Source organism: Chlorocebus sabaeus, chromosome 5, assembly GCF_047675955.1.
Source record: "Chlorocebus sabaeus isolate Y175 chromosome 5, mChlSab1.0.hap1, whole genome shotgun sequence".
Lineage (NCBI taxonomy): Eukaryota > Metazoa > Chordata > Mammalia > Primates > Cercopithecidae > Chlorocebus > Chlorocebus sabaeus.
This window is the reverse complement of record NC_132908.1, coordinates 4,918,734-4,939,480: the sequence shown is the minus strand read 5'-3', so window position 1 is coordinate 4,939,480 and position 20,747 is coordinate 4,918,734. Positions and strand designations below refer to the sequence as shown.

Below are 20,747 nucleotides of genomic sequence, written 5' to 3'. Positions count from 1 at the left end.
GGTGGCGGGCGCCTGTAGTCCCAGCTACTCGGGAGGCTGAGGCAGGAGAATGGCGTAAACCCGGGAGGCGGAGCTTGTAGTGAGCCGAGATTCGGCCACTGCACTTCAGCCTGGGCGACAGAGCGAGACTCCGTCTCAAAAAAAAAAAAAAAGGTTCACAATTTGGCCAGGCGCGGTGACTGAGGCCTGCAATCCCAGCACTTTGGGAGGCCGATGCAGGTGGATTGCTTGAGCCTGTAGGAGTTCGAGACCAGCCTGGGCAACATAGTAAGAGCCCATCTCTACAAAAAATTCTAAAAATGAGTCAGGCGGCCAGGCGCAGTGACTCACGCCTGTAATCCCAGCACTTTGGGAGGCCAAGGCGGCCGGATCACCTGAGGTCAGGAGTTCAAGCCGTCTCTACTAAAAATACAAAAATTAGCTGGGTGTGGTGGTGCATGCCTGTGGTCACAGCTACTCGGGAGGCTGAGGCAGGAGAATCCCTTGAACCAGGGAGTTGGAGGTTGCAGTGAGTGGAGATCGCGCCACTGCACTCCATCCTGTTGACAGAGCTAGACTCCTTCTAAAAAAAAAAAAAAGAAGAAGAAGAAGAAGAAAAAGGCCAGGCGCAGTGGCTCACACCTGTAATCCCAGCACTTTGGGAGGCTGGGGCAGGAGGATCACAAGGTCAGGAGTTCGAGACCAGCTTGACCAACATGGCAAAACTCCGTCTTCACTAAAAATACAAAAATTAGCCTCGCGTGGTGGCGGGCGCCTGTAGTCCCAGCTACGTGGAAGGTTGAGGCAGAATTGCTTGAACCCAGGAGGTGGAGGTTGCAGTGAGCTGACAGCGTGCCATTGCACTCCAGCCTGGGCGACAAGGGCAAGACTCTGTCAATAATAATAATAATAAAATAATTAATTTTTAAAAAATTAGCCAGGCATGGTGGTGCACACCTGTAGTCCCAGCTACTTGAGAGGGAGGCTGAGAAGAGACGATGGCTTCAGTCTGGGAGGTCAAGGAAGGCTGCAGTGAGCCATGATCATGCCACTGCACTCCAGCAGGAACAACACAGCAAGAACCTATCTCAAAAAAAAAAAAAAAAAAAAAAAAGGAAAGGAAAAGAAAAGTTAACTTTTTTTTTTTTTTTTTTTTTTTTTTGAGATGAAGTCTAACTCTGTCGCCCAGGCTGGAGTGCAGTGGCATGATCTTGGCTCACTGCAACCTCTGCTTCCTGGTTTCAAGAGATTCTCCTGCCTCAGTTTCCCAAGTAGCTGGGATTACAGGCACATGCCACCACACCCAGCTAATTTTTTATTTTTAGTAGAGATGGGGTTTCACCATGTTGGTGAGGCTGGTCTTGAACTCCTGACCTTAGGTGATCCGCCCACCTCGGCCTCCCAAAGTGCTAGGATTACAGGAGTGAGCCACGGTGCTCGGCCAAGTTAACATTTTTAATATATGTCCCCTGCCCCAGGACCTGAAAGCTCCCAAAGAGAAAGGCCCTTTTGTGTTTCTTGTTCTTTTCCCTTTTCTCACCCGTGTACAACAAGCAGAGCCAGGCACACTGTGAGAGTGATGGGAAACATCTGTCGAATGAGTAAATGGCTCCACTGAGCAATACACCCTCCCCCAGAAAAATGCACATTTGGACACACAGATTTTGAAAGCAACTTTAGGGCCGGGTGCAGTGGCTCACACCTGAAATCCCAGCACTTTGGGAGGCCAAAGTGGGAGGATCGCTTGAGCCCAGGAATTCAAGACCAGCTCAGGGAACACAGCAAGACCCTATCTCTACAAAAACATATATAAATATAAAAGTTTTAAAAATTAGCCAGGCGTGGTGGTGGACACCTGTGGATCCAGCTACTCAGGAAGCTGAGGTGGGAGGATTGCTTGAACCCCAAAAGTCAAGGCTGCAGGGAGCTATGATTGTGCCAATGCACTCCAGCCTGGGCAACTGAGTCTCAAAGAAGAAAGAAGAAAGAAAGCAAGAAGGGAAAGAGAGAAGAAGGAAGGAAGGAAGGAAGGAAGGAAGGAAGGAAGGAAGGAAGGAAGGAAGAAAGGAAGGCAGGCAGGCAGGCACAACTTTAGGAGGAATCACACCCCCATTTATGCCTAGTGTTCCATTATTGGAACGCTACACCTATGGGAGTTATTTATCTCCCACTGCTCAAGGTCATCACCAAGGTCTGATTTATCAATTCAAAAAATTGGAACCGGCCGGGCGCGGTGGCTCAACCCTGTAATCCCAGCACTTTGGGAGGCCGAGACGGGCGGATCACGAGGTCAGGAGATCGAGACCATCTTGGCTAATCCGGTGAAACCCCGTCTCTACTAAAAAATACAAAAAACTAGCCGGGCGAGGTGGCGGGCGCCTGTAGTCCCAGCTACTCGGGAGGCTGAGGCAGGAGAATGGCGTAAACCCAGGAGGCGGAGCTTGCAGTGAGCTGAGATCCGGCCACTGCACTCCAACCTGGGTGACAGAGCGAGACTCCGTCTCAAAAACAAAAAAAAACAAAAAAAAAAACAAAAAAAACCCAAAAAATTGGAACCTCAGGCATAAGTGCGTTAAGCCTACCCATAGAAGCCCCGTTAACAATAAGGTTAGCTGGGCGCAGTGACTCATATCTGTAGTCCCAGGACTTCAGGAGGCTGTAGGCGGGCAGATCACTTGAGCTCAGGAGTTCAAGACCAGCCTGGGCAATGTGGTGAAACTCCACCTCTACAAAAATTTTAAAAAATTAGCCAGGTGTGGTGGCATGTGCCTGTACTCCCAGCTCCTCAGGAGGCTGCGGCAGGAGGATCGCTTGAGCCCAGGAGGTTGAGCTGCAGTGAGCCAAGATGGCAGCACTGCATTTCTGCCTGGGTGACAGAGTGAGACCCTGTCTCAAAATAAATAAATAAATAAATAAATAAATAAATAAATAAATAATAATAATAATAATAATGTTTTCCTAGTTTCCTGTAATATTTGGAAACCACAGTCCTTCCGTGGCAGGGACAGAGATGGCCTGGAAGACATTGGATGTCCTTAGACACTCTGGGGCTGTGGGTAGGGAAAGCCCTTGGAAATGAATTCCCCATCAGCCACCTACTTTTTATTTTGTTTTATTTTATTTTATTTGCTTTGAGACAGGGTCTTACTCTGTTGCCCAGGCCAGAGTGCAGTAACGCGATCTCGGCTCACTGCAACTTTCACCTCCCAGGTTCAAGTGATTCTCTTGCCTCAGCCTCCCAAGCAGCTGGGATTACAGTACCATGCGCCTGTAATTTTTGTATTTTTAGTAGAGATGGGGTTTCACTATGTTGACCAGGTTGGTTTCGAACTCCTGACCTCAAATTATCCACCCACTTCAGCCTCCCAAAGTGCTGGGATTATAGCTGTGAGCCACTGTGCCTGGCCCAGCCTCCTTGTTTTTAAATACAAAACAACTGGGGGAAGAGACTGGGCTGAAGACTCAGACAGCTGAATTTGAACCCAGGACTCCAGACCCCCGGTTGGAGGCCCCTCCCCGCAGACATGAACACTCCCCATCTGAGCTCTAATAGCCTTTTGGCCATAACATAGTATCTTGATCGCTGCCTTCTGGGGTCTCCCCTGGGCTCCTCCTTCCCAGCTGGGCTCAGACCCTCACCACCCTCCACAGCAGCGCTGAACCCTCCCTGCTTGTGAGGCCCTATCCGGGCTTCAGGTCAGATTGGGTTTCTGTCTAAGAGCAGCCTTCTCCACTGGCACACAGTCTAAGCCAGGATATGCTGGCAGAATTGTGCAACGTCGTTGTTCTGAGCCGGAATCGAGCAGCTTTTATGACCAGTTATGAAGCACTCTTCTCGTGCCAGGGCCCGGAGTAATTGAAGTTTGAAAGTAGTTTTTGTCCACCCGAGATGGCAGGCGGAGAGCAGATTCGGGCCAGGGCACTGCGCTCAGCGCCTGCGTGCATTACCTGCAGGGACATCCCCACAGGCCTTTCGGACGGGGTGGTGGTTATCACTGTTTGACAAAGAAGTTAACTGTGGCTGGGAGCAGCAAAACGCCTTGCCCAGGAGTGTCAGCCGACCTGGGGGTGGCAGGGTTTGAACTCAGGCCGGCGCCCTCCGCAGTCCAGCCCCCTTCCCTCAATTGCCACCATCTGAGTGCAATTCGCTAGCTACTGGGGCACAGGAACCCGTGCGGGTCTCTGCCGCACCTGTCTTGCGGGGCCCAGCTGGGTGTCCGCCAAAGCACCAGGAGCGCCGAGTTCCGCGGCAGCGCAGAACCAGGTGAAGGCCTCGGCCAGAGGCGCGCCGGGCCCGGGGAGGGTGGGGCTGCGAGCGCTCGCCCCGGCGGCCTTTGCGCCCCAGCGCCGGCCCGGCCTCCGGAGTCCCCCGGCTGGGGGTGGGCGGTGTCCGGCCAAGACCCGGTGTCCCCACCCCCGCGCCCAAGCCCCGCCCGCGCGGTGGCCCCTCCTCGGAAGGTAAGCACCACCTTCTCGGGGAGCGGCCCGCAGAACCAGTGGCCGTCGGGTGCCCCGCCCCCCGCAAGTAGGGACCCGGCTCCGCTGCCGCGCAGCACTAGGAGCTCCCCGCGCCGCAGCTCGCTCACCTGCGCTCCCTCCCGCCCCTCGGTGCGCGCCCGGCCCGCCAGCCGCCACCGCCCGCACCCCGAGCGCCACCATGAACTCGCTCTTCAGGAAGAGAAACAAGGGCAAATACAGCCCCACTGTGCAGACCCGGAGGTGAGGAGGCGCCCGCAGCTCCGTTCCGGGACGCTCTTGCGCCTGTGGGCGCACAGGACCGGGAAGACCGCCCGGGTAGTGTAGGAATGGGGGGCACGGGGGCCCAGGAACAGGGGACTGAACCCGGAGTGCGGGACTCGCGGGAACGTGGGACCGAGGCCACCCTGAAGCCGGGAAGCACCGCCGGGTGGGAGGGGACGGGCTGGGGCCCCCGAGGGGAAGCATAATTGCGGACTTCGGGGACTCCGGGAGCCCAGGGAGTACTGCCTTGAGGGGCTAGGGCATGGGCAGCTGAGCTGGGGGTACAGGGCACCCCCGTGTCCCAGGGTCGCTCTTGAGCAGAGGGTCGCCCAGGACCGGGAATAGCCACCTGGATGCGGGGGCGGAGTTTTTGGAGGACCAGGCACTCAAGGCGGGGTCACTGTGGGCGACCCAGGAAGCTCCGTCCAGGGGGCGCCCTGAGGCAGGGAAATTGAGCTGGCGTCGGAGGGGTGCTCTCCGGTGTCTCTGAGTCCGCGCGAGTGTTCCTGGCGTCGGAGAGGCGAGGGGGTAGGGGTCCGAAGGGGGAGGGCCACCCCCCCGCTGCACTTCCCGGCACCTGCCACCCTGCGCTCCAGAGCCGCGCTCAGAGGCTCTGGGGGGTGCGGGGTCGGGTCGAGGGGCACAGGGACAGGCATCCCCCTTACCTCTCCACCCTCTGGGTTCTGAGCGGAGGTTGGGTGGCGTCCAGGCCTCCTCTTCGAAGCTCGGTTTCTCAGGGGTGTGGCTCCCTGCCCCCACCCCAGCCCCGAAACTGGCGGTGTCTCTGAGCCGCGGGTTCCCAGGGCGGCCTGGGAGGGGAATGGCATGTCTTGATGTGTTTGCAGTGAGAAGCAACCCACGTCAGTTTTGATAAGCCTAATGTGTTCACTTAATAACCTGTTTGGGGGAGCCTGGTGGAGATGCTGAGATTGATGGAGGGGGTGGGAATCCAGCCTCCGCCTTATCCCCCCACTTCTGAAAATAGAATGGGGGCTCTGGGTTAGCAAGGACCATTTTGCCAGCTTCTTGGACAGGAGGCTTCAGGCAGGCGAGGGGCTGGCAAATTGCATGGCTCTCCTGGCTGGGAGTTCTGCTCCCAAGCTGCTCTCACTGGGAGCCCGCAATATGCCCTCCAGCAGCTCCTCACTCCCTCCCTAGGCCCCAGAGGAAGGCAAGGTGAGGCTTCTGGGCCCAGGGCTCCCACCCAACCCCTGCAGTCTGGCCTAGGCCGACCAGTCCGACAGGTGCAGGCGGTGGGGCCCTGACATGCTGGAGAGCAACACTCCATTCCCTGGCCTTCCAGCCCTTTCAGAAACCCCCCTGCCCTGTGATCCCACCCACCCATGTCTCCATTTGGGCCCTTTCAAGCTCAGAGGCATTTCCCCCCTTCAGAGATTTCCCCACCCCTCCCCTATCTTTCACAACCCCAGACTGGGCAGGGCCTGCATGCCGCTCCTCCGAGGCTGCGTCCAGCTGGCACTCGGACCCAGCCGGGGGCCCGTCCAGTCCCTGCACTGTTCCCTGGGGCATTGCACAATTGGATGCTCTGTGCCAGCCGTGGAGAACCGTTCTGTCCTCTCCACTCCAGAGACTAGGCCCATCCAGTCCTTCACACATGCAGACACCCACACACCAGGAGTGGGGCCAGGCCTCCCCCCGTCCTCTGCCTCCCCCCAGTCTCCCTCCTTCCTGCAGCTTTCCATCCCTGAAGGCCCCAGCTTGGACGTAACAAAAGGTTGTAATGAACCCAGACAAGCTGGGAGGGGTGCAGGCTTTCCTGGAAGTGTGAGGATGAAAGGCATCCCATCCTTTATAGCTCCAGGGACTCAAGAGGGTGTGGGGTGGCAAAGATTTGGGGTCCTGCCACTCTCTGTATCCCTGGCCCAAAGCAGCCACCGTCTGTCCTAGACTGACAGCCATTGGTCCCAGGTCTCCATTTAGACGTCTCTTCTCCAGGAAGCCCTCCTGATTCTGTCCCTCAGCATGGAGTGAAAGACCATTCCTTTGAGCCTTGCCACCCCAGCACAGAATGAGCACAGCCACAGCTCTGAGCAGGTGTCAGATGCCTCCCCGGGTGGTCTCCAAGCCCAGTGCATCCCTCTGCCCCCTCCCCTTAGTGGGGACTAGTTCTTAGACTAGATTGTGGGGTGGGGGTAGTCCTGTACCCAGTTCTCTCAAATGCATCTCTCGAGCATTGCCTGATGCCCAGCTAACCCCATAGCACATGTCTTGGTTGGGGGTGGAAGGGACAGACTTGTGGCTCTAGGCTGTGGTCGCTGGTCACAGGAAGTGGATCTCCAAGTTATTCCTTCACCCCGAGTTTTCCAGGGCCCGCTCCATTGTTTGGGGGAGGACAAGGTTGCTGGTGAGATTCGGCGTGGTGGGGCAGGTAGGAGCTCCAGCACCGCGAGCAGAATGTCTCACTGTTGATCCTGGCATCTCCAACCTGGAGCCTCTGGAAGCCTTGTGTTACCTTTCTGCACAGCACGGGTGGTGATACTGAGTGTCTCACGCATAGGGCTGCTGGGAGGAGCAGGGCACAGCACACGGGAGGTGCCCGGATGAGGGTTAGCACCCCTTTCCGGGCCCAGGGGCCCAGGAGCCCCAAGTTGTCTTTCACACCCAAGGCAGTCAGGCCTTTGGACTACAAAGTGTGGATGAGTGAATGAAACACCCCGCCAAGAAAGCCACCCCTTCCAGTTTGTCCGCCATTTAGCAGCTGAAGCTGGGGAGGGCCGGGACAGGGTGTGAACCCCGTTGCTCCCGTTGCCCGGGTTCCTAATGACAGGTGTGAGAGCTGATCTTCACACCTGAGCTAATGACAGAGTCAGGCTGGATGGTACAGGTCACCGAGGACAGCATCCAGCCTAGCAGAGAGGCCCTGGAGGAGACCCGCTCCCACCCCCCTGGCTGTGCAACCTCAGAGGAGCTGCTTGACTTCTCTGAGCCTGTTTTCTCACCTGTGGGACAGGAATAAGCACGGTGCCTGCTTGGAGATGTTGACTGAGGATTAAATGAAATAATGCAAGGGAAAGGTTGAGAATGATAAGAGGCCTCAGGTAATGGCAGCTATGACGATTACAGTTATTAAGCAAATGCGGGCAAGGTGGCTGTGGTATACCCAGGGTTAAACTTGATATCATGGTGGACAGGCTATGTACCGCACAATTCCATAGGCACTATTGCTGGGGGTTAGCTGGTGGATGTGGAGGAGACGTTAACCACCTCCCTGCACTTGAGTCGCTGGCAGTCACATCAGAGAGTAAGATGGAGTCAAGCTTCAGTACATGTATGGTTATGTGAGCATCGGGCTGATGGGGCCAGGCAGGAGCAATGGAGCGTAGAGCCGGACAGATGAGGTCTCCAGCCTGGCCACTCGCTTGCTTTATGACTCGCCTGAAGTGAGAACTGTCACAGTCAGAGCACAGATGCTGGGAGGTGAGGGAGGACTTCCCAGAGGAGGCATCTGACGTGTCACGGGGCAGGATGGAGTGGGCAAGACCCAGCTCTGCAGTCAGGCTGAATTCTGCCTCTATTTTAAAAGAAACAGCCTCCCTGAGTCTCAGTGCTTCTGAATCTGTTGAATGGGATTAATCTTGCCCCTCCACCCTGATCTGGGTCCCAGTAAACACCCAGCAGCCTGGCCTCACCTACACAGGTCTTGCAGCACTCGCCCAGCCCTGATGGAGTGCTCCTGTATGGGAGGCAGGACCCCAGGCTTTGAGGGGAGAGCTGGCAAAAGGGAAGCATGATCTACTGGGAGGCAACGGGGGTACCCTGAGCCTCTTGGTGGTTAAGCACACAGTGTTTTATTAGCTGGGCATGGTGGTGGGTGCCTATAATCCCAGCTACTCAGGAGGCTGAAGCAGGAGAATCACTTGAACCTGGGAGGCAGAGGTTGTGAGCCGAGATTGTGCCACTGCACTCCAGCCTGGGCAAAAGAGCGAGACTCTGTCTCAAAAAGAAAAAAAAAAAAAAAAAAAAAAAAAGCAAGAACACAGCATTTGATGCTATTTGGGCATGAGTTCAGGCCCCAGCTCTGTGTCTCTTAAGCTGTTTGATCTTGGGCAAGTCACTTAATGTCTCTGAGCCTCAGTTTCTTCATCTGTGAGATGGAGATAAGAGCAACCCCCAGCTGGTGAGTCTGCTGGGTTAATCAAATGAGAGGATGCGCATGATGGGTCTAGCCCGTGACCTGGTTCAGAGCAAGTGCCTGGCAAATCAGAGCAGCCAATACTCAGAAGCACACACTGCTATTAAGAGTCACAACGGGCCGGGCACGGTGGCTCACACCTGTAATCCCAGCACTTTGGGAGGCCGAGGCAGGTGGATCATGAGGTCAGGAGATCGAGACCATCCTGGCTAACACAGTGAAACCCTGTCTCTACTAAAAATACAAAAAATTAGCCAGGCGTGGTGGCAGGCGCCTGTAGTCCCAGCTACTCGGGAGGCTGAGGCAGGAGAATGGCATGAACCCGGGAGGCGGAGCTTGCAGTGAACCAAAAGCGCGCCACTGCACTCCAGCCTGGGCGACAGAGCGAGACTCTGTCTCAAAAAAAAAAAAAAAAAAAAAAGTCACGACGGGCCGGGCACGGTAGCTCACGCCTGTAATTCCATCTCTCTGAGAGGCTAAGGTGGACGGATCACTTGAGGACAGGAGTTTAGGACCAGCCTGGCCAACATGGTGAAACCCCATCTCTACAAAAATAAGTATTAAAAATTAATTGGGTGTGGTGGCGGGCACATGTAATCCCAGCTACCAGGGAGGCTAGGCAGGAGAATCACTTGAACCTGGGAGACAGAGATTGCAGTGAGCCAAGATCACACCACTGTACTCCAGCCTGGGAGACAGAGCAAGACTCCATCTGCAAAAAAAAAAAAAAAAGAAAGAAAAAAGATTAATGACTGAGCCAAGCCCAGAGCTGACCAGGGAGCTGACTCAAGCACGCAGCCATTGGTCAGTGATGGTAGGAATGCCTCATCGATTTGGGAGAGGGCCCATGTGGGTGACAGCTTAGAGAGAGCCGCCTCGCCATTTCTCAGGCACATACTGTGAGCCCAGCAAGGCCATGGATGTTACATGGGTGGGTGGGGGGCGGGAAGCAAATGAGGCCTCCCCACCCGTACCTGGAACTGGTAGCAACTGTGCCTGGGGACTGCTCCAGGCCAGATGGTAGAGTCATTGGTGTTTGTGCTCACTGCTTCCACCCCCAGCAACCCACTCTACCTCTTTTCCTTCTGGCTTTGCCCCCTCATCCCTTGCCCTGTTCTCTTGGAAGAAGGAATGAGACTGGATAAATTCGATTCAGGACAGCGCTGAGCTTACCTGGAGGAACAGCTGCTAATGGTAGCATTTCAGGCATTGTCAGGGGGGATCATTTGGGGAAAGGGTATTTTGGGGGAGAGACACAGCTCCCTCCACACCCTTTAGGCAACACCCTAAGGGTGTGGTGGGGGGAGGCCCTGGGAGTGGAGGATATGGGGGAGAAGCTGCTTTAGAGAGCTTCCAAGGCTCCTCGTCCGGGGAAGAGAACCCCGGCTTCCCAGCGTGCAGCTGTTCTCTGCTCCTGGCAGGGCTGTGCCAGTGTTGCTGGCACCACCTTCCACCCTCCTGGCCTGCCTGCCCCGGCCTGTCTTGGGAGCAAATGGGGAAATGGCCTCTGGTCTTTGCTCCCCTGGCTTCTGATGGGTTGCTGTGCCACAGCCTCTGGAACCCAGGAGGCCACCCGGTGCCCCTTTCTGCCTCCGGGTGGGACAGAGCTCTCTTCATCCCAGCGCTGCCCTTCCCTACCCCAACCTACTTTTTTTTTTTTTTTTTTTTTTTTTAGTGTTCTTTCTTTATTCTTTAGAGACAGGCTGTCACCGTATCACCCAGATTGGAGTGCAGTGGTGCGATCATAGCTCACTGTAGCCTCGACTACTGGGCTCAAGCAATCCTCGTGCCTCAGCCTCCCAAGTAGTTGGGACTGCACGTGTGCACACCACCATGCCCTGCTAAGTTAATTTTTTGTAGAGATGGGGTCTCACTATACTGCCCACTCTGGTCCTGAACTCCTGGGCTCAAGCGAGCCTCTTGACTTAGCCTCCCAAAGCACTGGGATTACAGCCATGAGCTACTGCACCTGGGCCTTTTCCCTTTAAATGGATCCCCACTTCTCCCTGCCTGCAGAGCCAGCAGTCCAGCAGGTCTCTAGCCCCTCTTCACTGTTCCTTCTTCCACTCCAGTGCTCAGTCCCTTCTCCCCATGGCAGCCAGGGAGCTCCTTACAATCTATAAATCTGACCATACCTCCATCTGCTTAACCTCTGCCCCAGAACTCCCTTTGCTCTTAGGCCCTGGGAGCTGGCGCCCTGCACAACATCAACATATGCCTGTCACTGTCTTGTTTCCATGCTGTGCCAGGCCACACGGCCTTTCCCTGTGCCATTCCTCTTGCCCAGAATGCCCCTCCCACCCCTTTTCACTGCTTCTCTTCCGCTTCCAGGTTTACCTCCTCTTCTGCAGGGAAGCCCTCCCCAACCTCTCTGCTGGGGCAGATCCACCTATCCTATGGAATCCCCTCCTCCTTGGTAGCTCTTATCTCGGCAACTACATGACTCTGGGGTAGCCAGATGTGGCTGCATGGCTGCCTTCCCCCAGAGACATGTGCTGAATGAATGAAAGAATGAACGAATGAATGAATGAGGGTAAGCCACAGGGGACTGCTAAGATTCTTCCCTTCCCTCAGCATCTCAAGAGAGCATACACTGCCCTGTACTTCACACCTCAGGACCAGCAGAGCCCGGAGGTGGGGATAGATGAGGCAGGGGTTCCAGCTAGTGGAAAGGAATGAGAGGCCTGAGCAGGCTGCCCCCTGCCCTGTCCCCATCCAGTCACCTCCTGCATGCAGGACGGTGAGCAGAGAGTTGGCTGAGTCTGCAGCTGGCAGCAATACAGAGTGATAGTGAGATAAAGGAGATAAAGGAGGTAGTGAGATAAAGGAGGGCTTCTGCAGGAGGGGTCCTCTAAACCTGCAAGAGGGATCAGTTGGAGAAGAGAGGATAAAGAGAATGCAGCTGACAGAAAGAGAGAGGGATGTGTGTATCCACGACCTGAAAAGGCATGGCAGTGAGCAAGCAAAGCAAGTTGATGAAGGATGCAAAGACGATGCTTGTATATATACATTTTTAGAAACATACACAGAGCAATTCCATATACTGCATACACATATGCAGGTGTGTCTATGTATTGGAAGGCTTAGGGGACCAGGTGCAGTGGCTCACACTTGTCCCAGAGCTTTGGGAGGCCAAGGCGGGAGGATGGCTTGAGGCCAGGAGTTCAAGACCAGCCTGGGCAACATAGTGAGACCCTATTTCTAAAAAAAAAAAAAAAAAAAATTAGCTGGGCATGATGGAGCATGCCTCTAGTCTTAGCTGCTCAGGAGGCTGACGGGGGAGGCCCTGAGTACAGGAATTCAAGGCTGCAGTGAGCTGTGATTGTGCCACTGTACTCCAGCCTGGGCAACAGAGCAAGACCCTGTCTCTAAATAAATTAATAAAACAGACTTAGGAAGAATCAGTAAATCTAAAATTCTGCTACTCCTAAGGAGGGGGCTGAAAGGATAATGAATAATAACATTTTACTTCCTTTTTAGAAAAATCTACAGCAAAGATGGTACTGTGAAAACATCAAACCCTGGTGGTGGGGACATGCACGGCTGATTCTTCTCAGTGCTTTTCTGCATATCTGAGTCTCTCAGTTTAGGTGAAGGGTGGAGCAGAGAATGCAAGCTGGCGTGGGGCACAGCTGGCAGGGGGCACAGCATAGGAAAAGCCTGCAGGCAAGCCCTGAGTCCTGGATCTCAGAGTCCAGACCATAGCAAAAGAAAGGGTCTGGGAGAGGAAGGAGAAGGGCCTCAGGAAGCAAAGGGGTCCCAGTCCTGGAAGGCAAGCAAGCAGGTTCTGGATGGGGAGACAAAAATGGAGAGTCTCTGTGTGGAAGTGGGAGGGGAGGGGACAAAAACTGGGAAAGGTATGAACACAGAAAGGCCTTGAGGTTGGGGTCTAGCTTAAAACGATCACCCTAAATTATGATTATTACATTGTCGGAGATAAATTCTACCCTCAGCTCTCTTTCCAAGTGAGGCTCAGAGAATTTGAGTGGCTTGCTCCGGGACTCTCAGTCATTCTTTTTTTTTTTTTTTTAGATAGAGTTTCACTTTTGTTGCCCAGGCTGGAGTAAAGTGACGCAATCTCAGCTCACTGCAACCTCTGCCTCCCAGGTTCCAGCGATTCTCTTGCCTCAGCCTCCCAAGTAGCTGGGATTACACCCAGCTATATTTTGCATTTTTAGTAGAGATGGGATTTCACCATGTTGGCCAGGCTGGTCTCAAACACCTGACCTCAGGTGATCCACCTGCCTCGGCCTCCCAGAGTGTTGGGATTACAGGCGTGGGCCACTGTGCCCAGCCATCTCAGCAGTTCTTACCCAGACACTTTGAGAGGGCTGGCAGGGTGTCCTGGCCGCCCTGCCCATCCTTTCCTAGGCAGAAGATTTTTGTCACGCCTTAGAAGATAAAACGCACAGGGGCTGCTGGCTCAACTTGCAAGGCCGCAGGGCTGTGGGAGAAATAGAACTTGCAGAATTTTTTGCTGCCCCCACTGCCTGGGCTAGGATTTCAGGCTGATACCTTTTAGGGTTTCAACTTCTCTGTGGCCATGGGGACAGTTTGTTTCCCATTGAAGGCTGAGAAAGGATTCCGAGTTTGTACCACAAAGAAGAGACAGGGCTTCAACCCTGCTTCAACCCCAGATAAGAAGCTCGATTCAGCAGGGCGCAGTGGCTCACGCCTGTAATCCCTGCACTTTGGGAGGCAGGTGGATCACCTGAGGTCAGGAGTTTGAGACCAGCCTGGCCAACATGGTGAAACCCCATCTCTACTAAAAATACCAAATATATTTTGTGTTAGAGCCCAAGAATTGAAGGCTGCAGTGAGCTATGATTGTACCAATGCCCTTCAGCCTGAATAACAGAGCAAGACTCTGTCTCAAAAAATAAAAAAGGAGATTGGTGCTCTTTGTCCAGTCGTCCTGAACCCAGAGTGACATCCTAATGCCTCAGGGCACGAAAGTTGGCTGGAGCCCTATTTATCCCCTGAGTCCAGGAATTCAAAGCTGCAGTGAGCTATGAATCCTCCTACCTTAGCCTCCTGAGCAGCTAGGACTAGAGGCATGCAACACCATACCCAGCTAATTTTATTTATTTATTTATTTATTTATTTTTGGTAGAAATAGGGTCTCGCTATGTTGCTCTGTCTTCAAGACCTGCCTTGGTGTTACCTGAAGCAGCTTGAACTTCTGTATGTTTGTAACAGGAGCCCAAAAGCACTCACCTGACACAGAACCTTAGGCCCCAACAGAGGCCTGGAGGCAGGGCGGCCTTCCCTGGGCAGAAACAGATTAGGCCTTACATACAGACCCAGAATTACTACACCAACAACCCTCTCATCGTAGGATATATTTCCCCAGGATTAATAGCTGGGTGTGAGGACATTTACTGTCTAATTAGCACAGGAGTTTCTAGTAGGGAGAGAATCAGTCAACTGACCAATCAATCTGGTATTTATTGGGCACCTCCTGTGTACTGCTTTCTCACAAGACCTCCTTCCTATAGAGATACAGGATTCTTCCTCCTCTTGCTTCTTTTTAACCTTGCTGTGGTTCAGTTCCTTGTTCTCAGACCTGGCTGCGCATTAGAATTACATTAGGAGCTTTGAACAGGATGTAAGAGCCCTTTCCAAGATCAATTAAGTCAAAATCTCCATGGACATGGATCCAGACATCATTCTTTTGATGTGCAGCTGGTGGGAACCACCAGTTACATGGACTGCCTCACTCCCTCTTGTCTTTGAGGTATATGGACAGTGCTTTTTCTCTTGAGTACCAATTGCCTGGTATGTCACTCTCCATTTCTTTATTCTCAACCTTCCTGTATCATTTAGTTTCAAGTGTGTGTGTCTTATAAAATGGCACATAGCTTGGGGGTGGGGTATATTTTGTATTCTCACTTAAGTCTTTTATGTTTTAATAGGCAAAATTAATTCATTTACATTTATTGTAGTGACTAATGTGTTTGACCCTACTCCACCATGTTGCCCTATTTATCATGCTTTCTCTGTTTCCATTTTGCTCTTTTCCTGGTTTTTATTGGGATGAGTGTATTTTCATCATTAAAGTTAGATTATAAGGCCTAAATGGAACACAGTGGATGAAAATACCCTGATCTGAGTGATCTAAAATCTTTGTTTTTTTTTTTGAGGCAGAGTCTTGCTGTGTCGCCCAGGCTGGAGTGCAGTGGTGCAATCTTGGCTCACTGCAAGCTCTGCCTCCCGGATTCACGCCATTCTCCTGCCTCAACCTCCGGAGTAGCTGGGACTACAGGCACCTGCCACCACGCCTGGCTAATTTTGTTTTTGTATTTTTCGTAGAGATGGGGTTTCATCATGTTAGCCAGGATGGTCTCTATCTCCTGACCTCATGATCTGCCTGCCTTGGCCTCCCACAGTGCTGGGATTACAGGCGTAAGCCACCGCGCCCAGCCAAATCTTTGTAATTATACCCATTGGGGTGTTTGTCCTTAACCTACCTTCTGGCTTACAGACTTTTGAACAATTGGGATTTGCTCATGTTTTGGGAGAGGGCCTTCTGTTGTCCTTAATTCCAGGCCTTACATAAGCTTGGGGCTCCATGAATACGTGTAAAATTGAGCAGGTATTTTATAGCGTGTCAACAATTCATATCTGTGGGGACTTGTTAATGGAGAAGGGCCTGTTGCCAGGGCCTGTGAGGGGCAGAAAGATGACAAGGAGTTGGTGGGGTGTGGTTGAAAATTTATTTGGCAATTACTGAATATCTAGAAAGTGCCCAGCTGTGGCTGCAGCAGTTAAGCATAGACCTTTACTAACCTTTTGACCCTGAGCAAGTGGCCTCTCCTTCCTGAGGCTCAGTTTCCTCATCTGCAGTGGAGCTATGAGAGCACCTGCCTCAACCAGTTGTTATAAGGATCAGAGATGAAACCTGCTTCCGGTTCTGGCATAGGGTGTGGGCCAGGAAGGTGTTCACTCAGGGCTTCCGCCTGAAAAGTCTGTTCAGAGGGACAGGCTGGGAGTCCCTTGTGGTGGCATCTTAGGAGAATGACTCAGCCTCAGTTTACCATAACTAATCATTACTCAACCAACCACTGGGATTAATTGTACTGATGAAAATGACAACAAACTGTAAAGCGCTCTGCCTCCCCTGGGTGGCGAATGCCTGGCCCCATCATCCTGTCTCGCCGATGTCTCTTGTCCCTTTGTCTGTAAGGGGTGGGTGTGGATTGATGTTGATGTCCCCTCTGTACTGAGAAGGTGGCTTTGAAGCCTGTCTTCATGGGCTCGAATCTTGGCACCACCACTCCCCAGCTGTGTAAACTTGGACCAGTTTCTTAACTTCTGTGAGCCTCAATTATTATCTTCATCTGGAACACAGAGACATAGGAGTTACCGAACTGCATTAAAACATGTGCTCAATTCAACACCTATTTATTGAGCCCAAGCCTGCTCAAGGTGTGGAATGAAGGGTTAAAGAAGGGCCCACTAAAAAAATGAGTAAGTTCTTTTTGTCCAAAAGTTTAATAGCCTAACAGGTAGGATTAAGAGCCCCGGTAACACTAAGGGTGGCTACTTCCTAGGGCTATGAGATTTCAGTGGGTGATGCACAAAAGGACTGAGTGGTTGCTGGGTACCCGGTAGGTGCCCTCAATGTTGTTACTATTCATCAGTCATTTCCTGAGTGTCCACGGTGGGTGACTTTGTGTCAGAGCCAGGACAGATGTTTCAGGAGCCAGGCAGTGTATAAAGAAGATAGGGGCACAGGGCTGCTCGGCACCGGAGGTGCACCTCCCCCGAGCTGGCCCGCAGGCAGGCAGGCAGGACGCCAGAAGAGGATGACCGTGGTGGCAGGAGGCCCAGCCCCTTCTCTGGACTCTGGGAGAGGTGAGGCTGGTTCCAGGGAAGGGTGTACACTCCTGTGCGTTCCAGACATTCCAGCACCAATGCAACCCCCATACACACCCACTGAGACAGAATTAACCCCCAGAGGAAGGGACGGCAGATGTGATCAAAGGCCAGTGGCCCTGGCCAGGCAGGGAGTGCTGAGCCTGCAGGGACCTGTGTCCACACATGGGAGGAGAGTGCAGGCTGGGCTGTGACCCATCAGGGGACACAGCAGTTCTGGGTGACAGGGACAGCTGGGGCTGAGGCGATGGCAGGAACGTGGCCCCTTCGATGTTGCTGAAGTATGATCTGTTCCTGGGGTGGCTGCCGTCCCAGCCTGGAGAAGGGGACAGCTGTGAGCAGGCCAGGTGCCTCCAGCTCTGCCCCGTGGACTATGGACAGGGTTGCAGCGGCTCTGGGGACCTGGGGAAGGGTGTCGGGCTGTGGTCTTTGTGCCAGGGTTCTCCACACCCAGGTGCCAGGCTCCACTGGGCACAGTTGGGAGCCCTGGGTTGTTTTGGAGTTAGGCAGCCAGGGAAGGACCCTCAGAGGATACCCTGTCCTGGGGCAGACATCTAGCTAGTGAGTGTGGACAGGAGGCGGAGTCGCAGGGTTCAAAGAGAATAAGCATTTATTAGGTGTCCCTGGGTACCAGGCACCGAGTAAGACTGGAAGATGCTCTGAGCGCACATCAGCTTTCCTACAGCAGAACTGACAGGCTGTGGTCACGGCGGGCTTAGAGCAAAGCAGGTCCGGGTGCCTCAGAATCACCTAGAATCTTGCCGTCCCATTCAGTAATTACTGGCCCCGTGACATGGGCTGTGCAAGTATGTCTGCGTGCCAGGGTTTGAAGACTTAGTATGAAAGAGAGAATGTAAAATATCCATTAATAATAGTCTGTTGGCCACCTGTCAAATTGATCATATTTTGGATATATTAGGTTAAATAAAATAGAAAAAAAGGTCACTCATTTCTTCTTACTCTTTTCATGTGGCTACTAGAAAAATGTAAATTATCTCTGTGGCTCAGGTTCAGTTTCTGTTGAACAGTGCCTCCTGTGGGAATGTTTTCCAGCTGTTGAGTGTCTTTCTGCTTGTTCCATGGCAAGCAGGCACGATAACCCCATTTATGTTCAAGGAACTTAAGGCTGAGACAGGTGGAGTACTACATGCTTTTATTCCAAATAGCCAGCATAGTTCATTCAGTTTGATGGGCGCTGCGGACATGGCAGTGAACAACAGACAAGACGCCCTGCCCTGGCAGGGCCCCCACGCTCCAGTGACAGGGGGGAAGAGGATGAAACCCAGTTATCCTAATCATGGTGTGGCCACACCCAAAGTGCTTTCGTTTATAAGGATTATCTCCTTGAATTATCTCAACCCTGTGCAGTGGGATCAATTCCTATCCCTGTCTCAGAGATGAGGAAACTGAGGCACAGAGACTAAGGAACCTGCCTGAGCCCACACCTAGGTCACAACAATAACACAGGCTACGTGCCTTGTTTGGCCAGGCTGCTCTCAGTTTCCTCCCCTGCAGGCCAGGTACAAAGAATGGGCCAGTTGGTGCCATATGACTTGAACAGGTATAGGTGAAGGCATCAAGGGTGGCTCCCACACAGGGAGCCCACTCCCAGGTCACTGACGGCTGGAAGGTTGGCCATTCATGGTGTCCTTGGAGGGTCCAGGTCTCTCCCGGGGGCAGGAGCCTGGGAAGTATATCTCCCCAACTCTTAGATCTATGTACAATACAACCAGATCATACCATCATCCAAAACTTACTTGTGCTCCCAAATGCTCTCAGAAAAGACAGTGGGTGGCTGTTGCATTGGACCGGGTGAGAAGTGGTGACTTTGACCAAGGTGGAGGCCAGAAGGGCAGATGGAGGAGGATGTGCAGGGGATGTGTTCCCATGTAGAACCAGTGGAGGGAGAGGCAGGGACAGGTCTCAGGGATCTGTTGCCATAACCGGGTAGACAGGTCCTCCCCACCCTTCCCTTCTGCGGTTTCCCTTATGCGGATGGAAGAGTGTTCTCAGAGCAGTGGGAACACCCTGTACCCTTCAAATCCCCAAACCTACTGACTCAGATCCTTAGCCCAAATCTAAGACAGCTGAAGTGGGCTGTGCGTTTGTCCCCAGCCAGGCCTGGGGAGTGGGCATCTGGGACCCAGGATCTCCTATCCTCCCGACACCTCATTACCCATATATGGGCACCAGCCTCTCCTCGCAGATGTTGGAGGAGATAGTTCCAGATTCTGAGGTTATTTGCAAATTCCTCGTGCCCGGGCAAGGCGATGTTCACAGGGCGGAAGCAGAGCACGTCTGGGCTTGCAGCAGGATCAGCGTGAATGTTGTGGATGGCCGGGGGCCTTCTTTCATCTCCCGGGTGCTGGAGGATTCTGACTTCAGGCCTCGGCTTGTGGCTTTTTTTTTTTTTTTTTTTTTTGAGACGGAGTCTCCCTCTGTCACCCAGGCTGGAGTCCAGTGGTGTGATCTCGGCTCGCTGCAAGCTCTGCCTCCCAGGTTCACGCCATTCTCCCGCCTCAGCCTCCCAAGTAGCTGGGACTATAGGCGCCCGCCACCACGCCCGGCTGATTTTTTGTATTTTTAGTAGAGACGGGGTTTCACTGTGTTAGCCAGGATGGTCTCAATCTCCTGACCTCGTGATCCACCCACCTCGGCCTCCCAAAGTGCTGGAATTACAGGCGTGAGCCACCGGGCTCGGCCAGCTTCTGGCTTTTTGTTTGTTTTTAGGGGTTTTTTGTTTTGTCTTGTTTTGAGATGGAGTCTCACTCCGTTGCCTAGGCTGGAGTGCAGTGGCGCAATCTCGGCTCACTACAACCTCCGCCTCCCGGGTTCAAGCAATTCTCCTGTCTCAGTCTCTTGAGTAGCTAGGATTATAGGTGCCCGCCACCATGCCCAGCTAATTTGTGTATTTTTAGTAGAGACAGGGTTTCACTATGTTGGCCAGGCTGGTCTCAAACTCCTGACCTCAGGTGGTCTACCCACCTCAGCCTTCCAAAGTGCTGGGATTACAGGCATGAGCCACCACGCCCAGCCAGCTTCTGGTTTGTATCAGCTCCTTAAAAGGAGCCTAAACCCCTGGATGGTGGATCCAGGTCAAGGCAGAGCCAAGCTCCTCAGAAGCAGCACCCCATATCTGTTCTTTCAGTCACCCCCACCACAGCCCTGCGGCATGCATACTGTGATGACTCTCATTTTACAGCTGGGGAAACTGAGGCTCAGAGAGACTAAGTCATTTACAGCTTACTAAGAGCAGAGGCAGGATTATGACCCCAGGCTGTCTGGCTTTGGTCTGGGTGCTTCACCACTGGGCAACACTGCCCTTCCAGCTGAAAGAAAGTGCCAGTGATACCCGCACAAAATTAAAGCAGGAAGAGAGACCCACAAGGTGGAGAGCAAGGGTCCCCTGAGACACCTGTGTTCTCTTTCTCTGCCCACGTGGAGCATCGGTCGTGTGTCAGGGCCAGGGTGCTACCTCTGTCCCAGCTCCTCTGATGGGCATCCCAGCTGGCCCGCTGAGGACTATGTGCTGTCCTTGGCCGTGCCAGGGCAGCACACAGCCCTAAGTTCGAGTCCTAGCTCCCCACTTTGCAACTGGGCTCACTGAGTCACTGGATCCTCAGCCTCAAGTTGCCACCTCTAATGCAGGCCGGGGCCAGGCGCAGTGGCTCACACCTGTAATCCCAGCACTTTGGGAGGCCGAGGCGGGCAGATCACTTGAGGCCAGGAGTTCAGAGACCAGCCTGGCCAATGTGGCGAAACCCCGTCTCTATTAAAAATACAAAAAGTAGCCTGGTGTGGTGGTGCATGTCTGTAATCCCCGCTGCTCGGGAGACTGAGGCACGAGAACTGCTTGAACCCAGGAGGCAGAGGTTGCAGTGAGCCAAGATCATGCCACTGCATTCCAGTCTGGGTGACAGAGTGAGACTCAGTCTCAATCAATAAAGCAGGTCAGGCTGTGTCTACTGAGGCTCTGACTCCTAGCGACAGAGCCGGG

The 20,747-nt window shown here is 53.3% G+C and overlaps 1 protein-coding gene across 1 annotated transcript in view; it reads left to right on the top strand.

Moving 5' to 3' along the window:
• Positions 1-4,476: 4,476 nt before the first annotated feature.
• Positions 4,477-20,747, top strand: part of PPL (periplakin) — a 55,841-nt gene continuing 39,570 nt past the window's right edge. Inside the window, exon 1 of the mRNA XM_007984706.3 lies at positions 4,477-4,698. Within this exon, the coding sequence (XP_007982897.3) occupies positions 4,637-4,698 (62 nt within the window). The 5' untranslated portion in view covers positions 4,477-4,636. The remainder of the gene's footprint in view (positions 4,699-20,747) is intronic.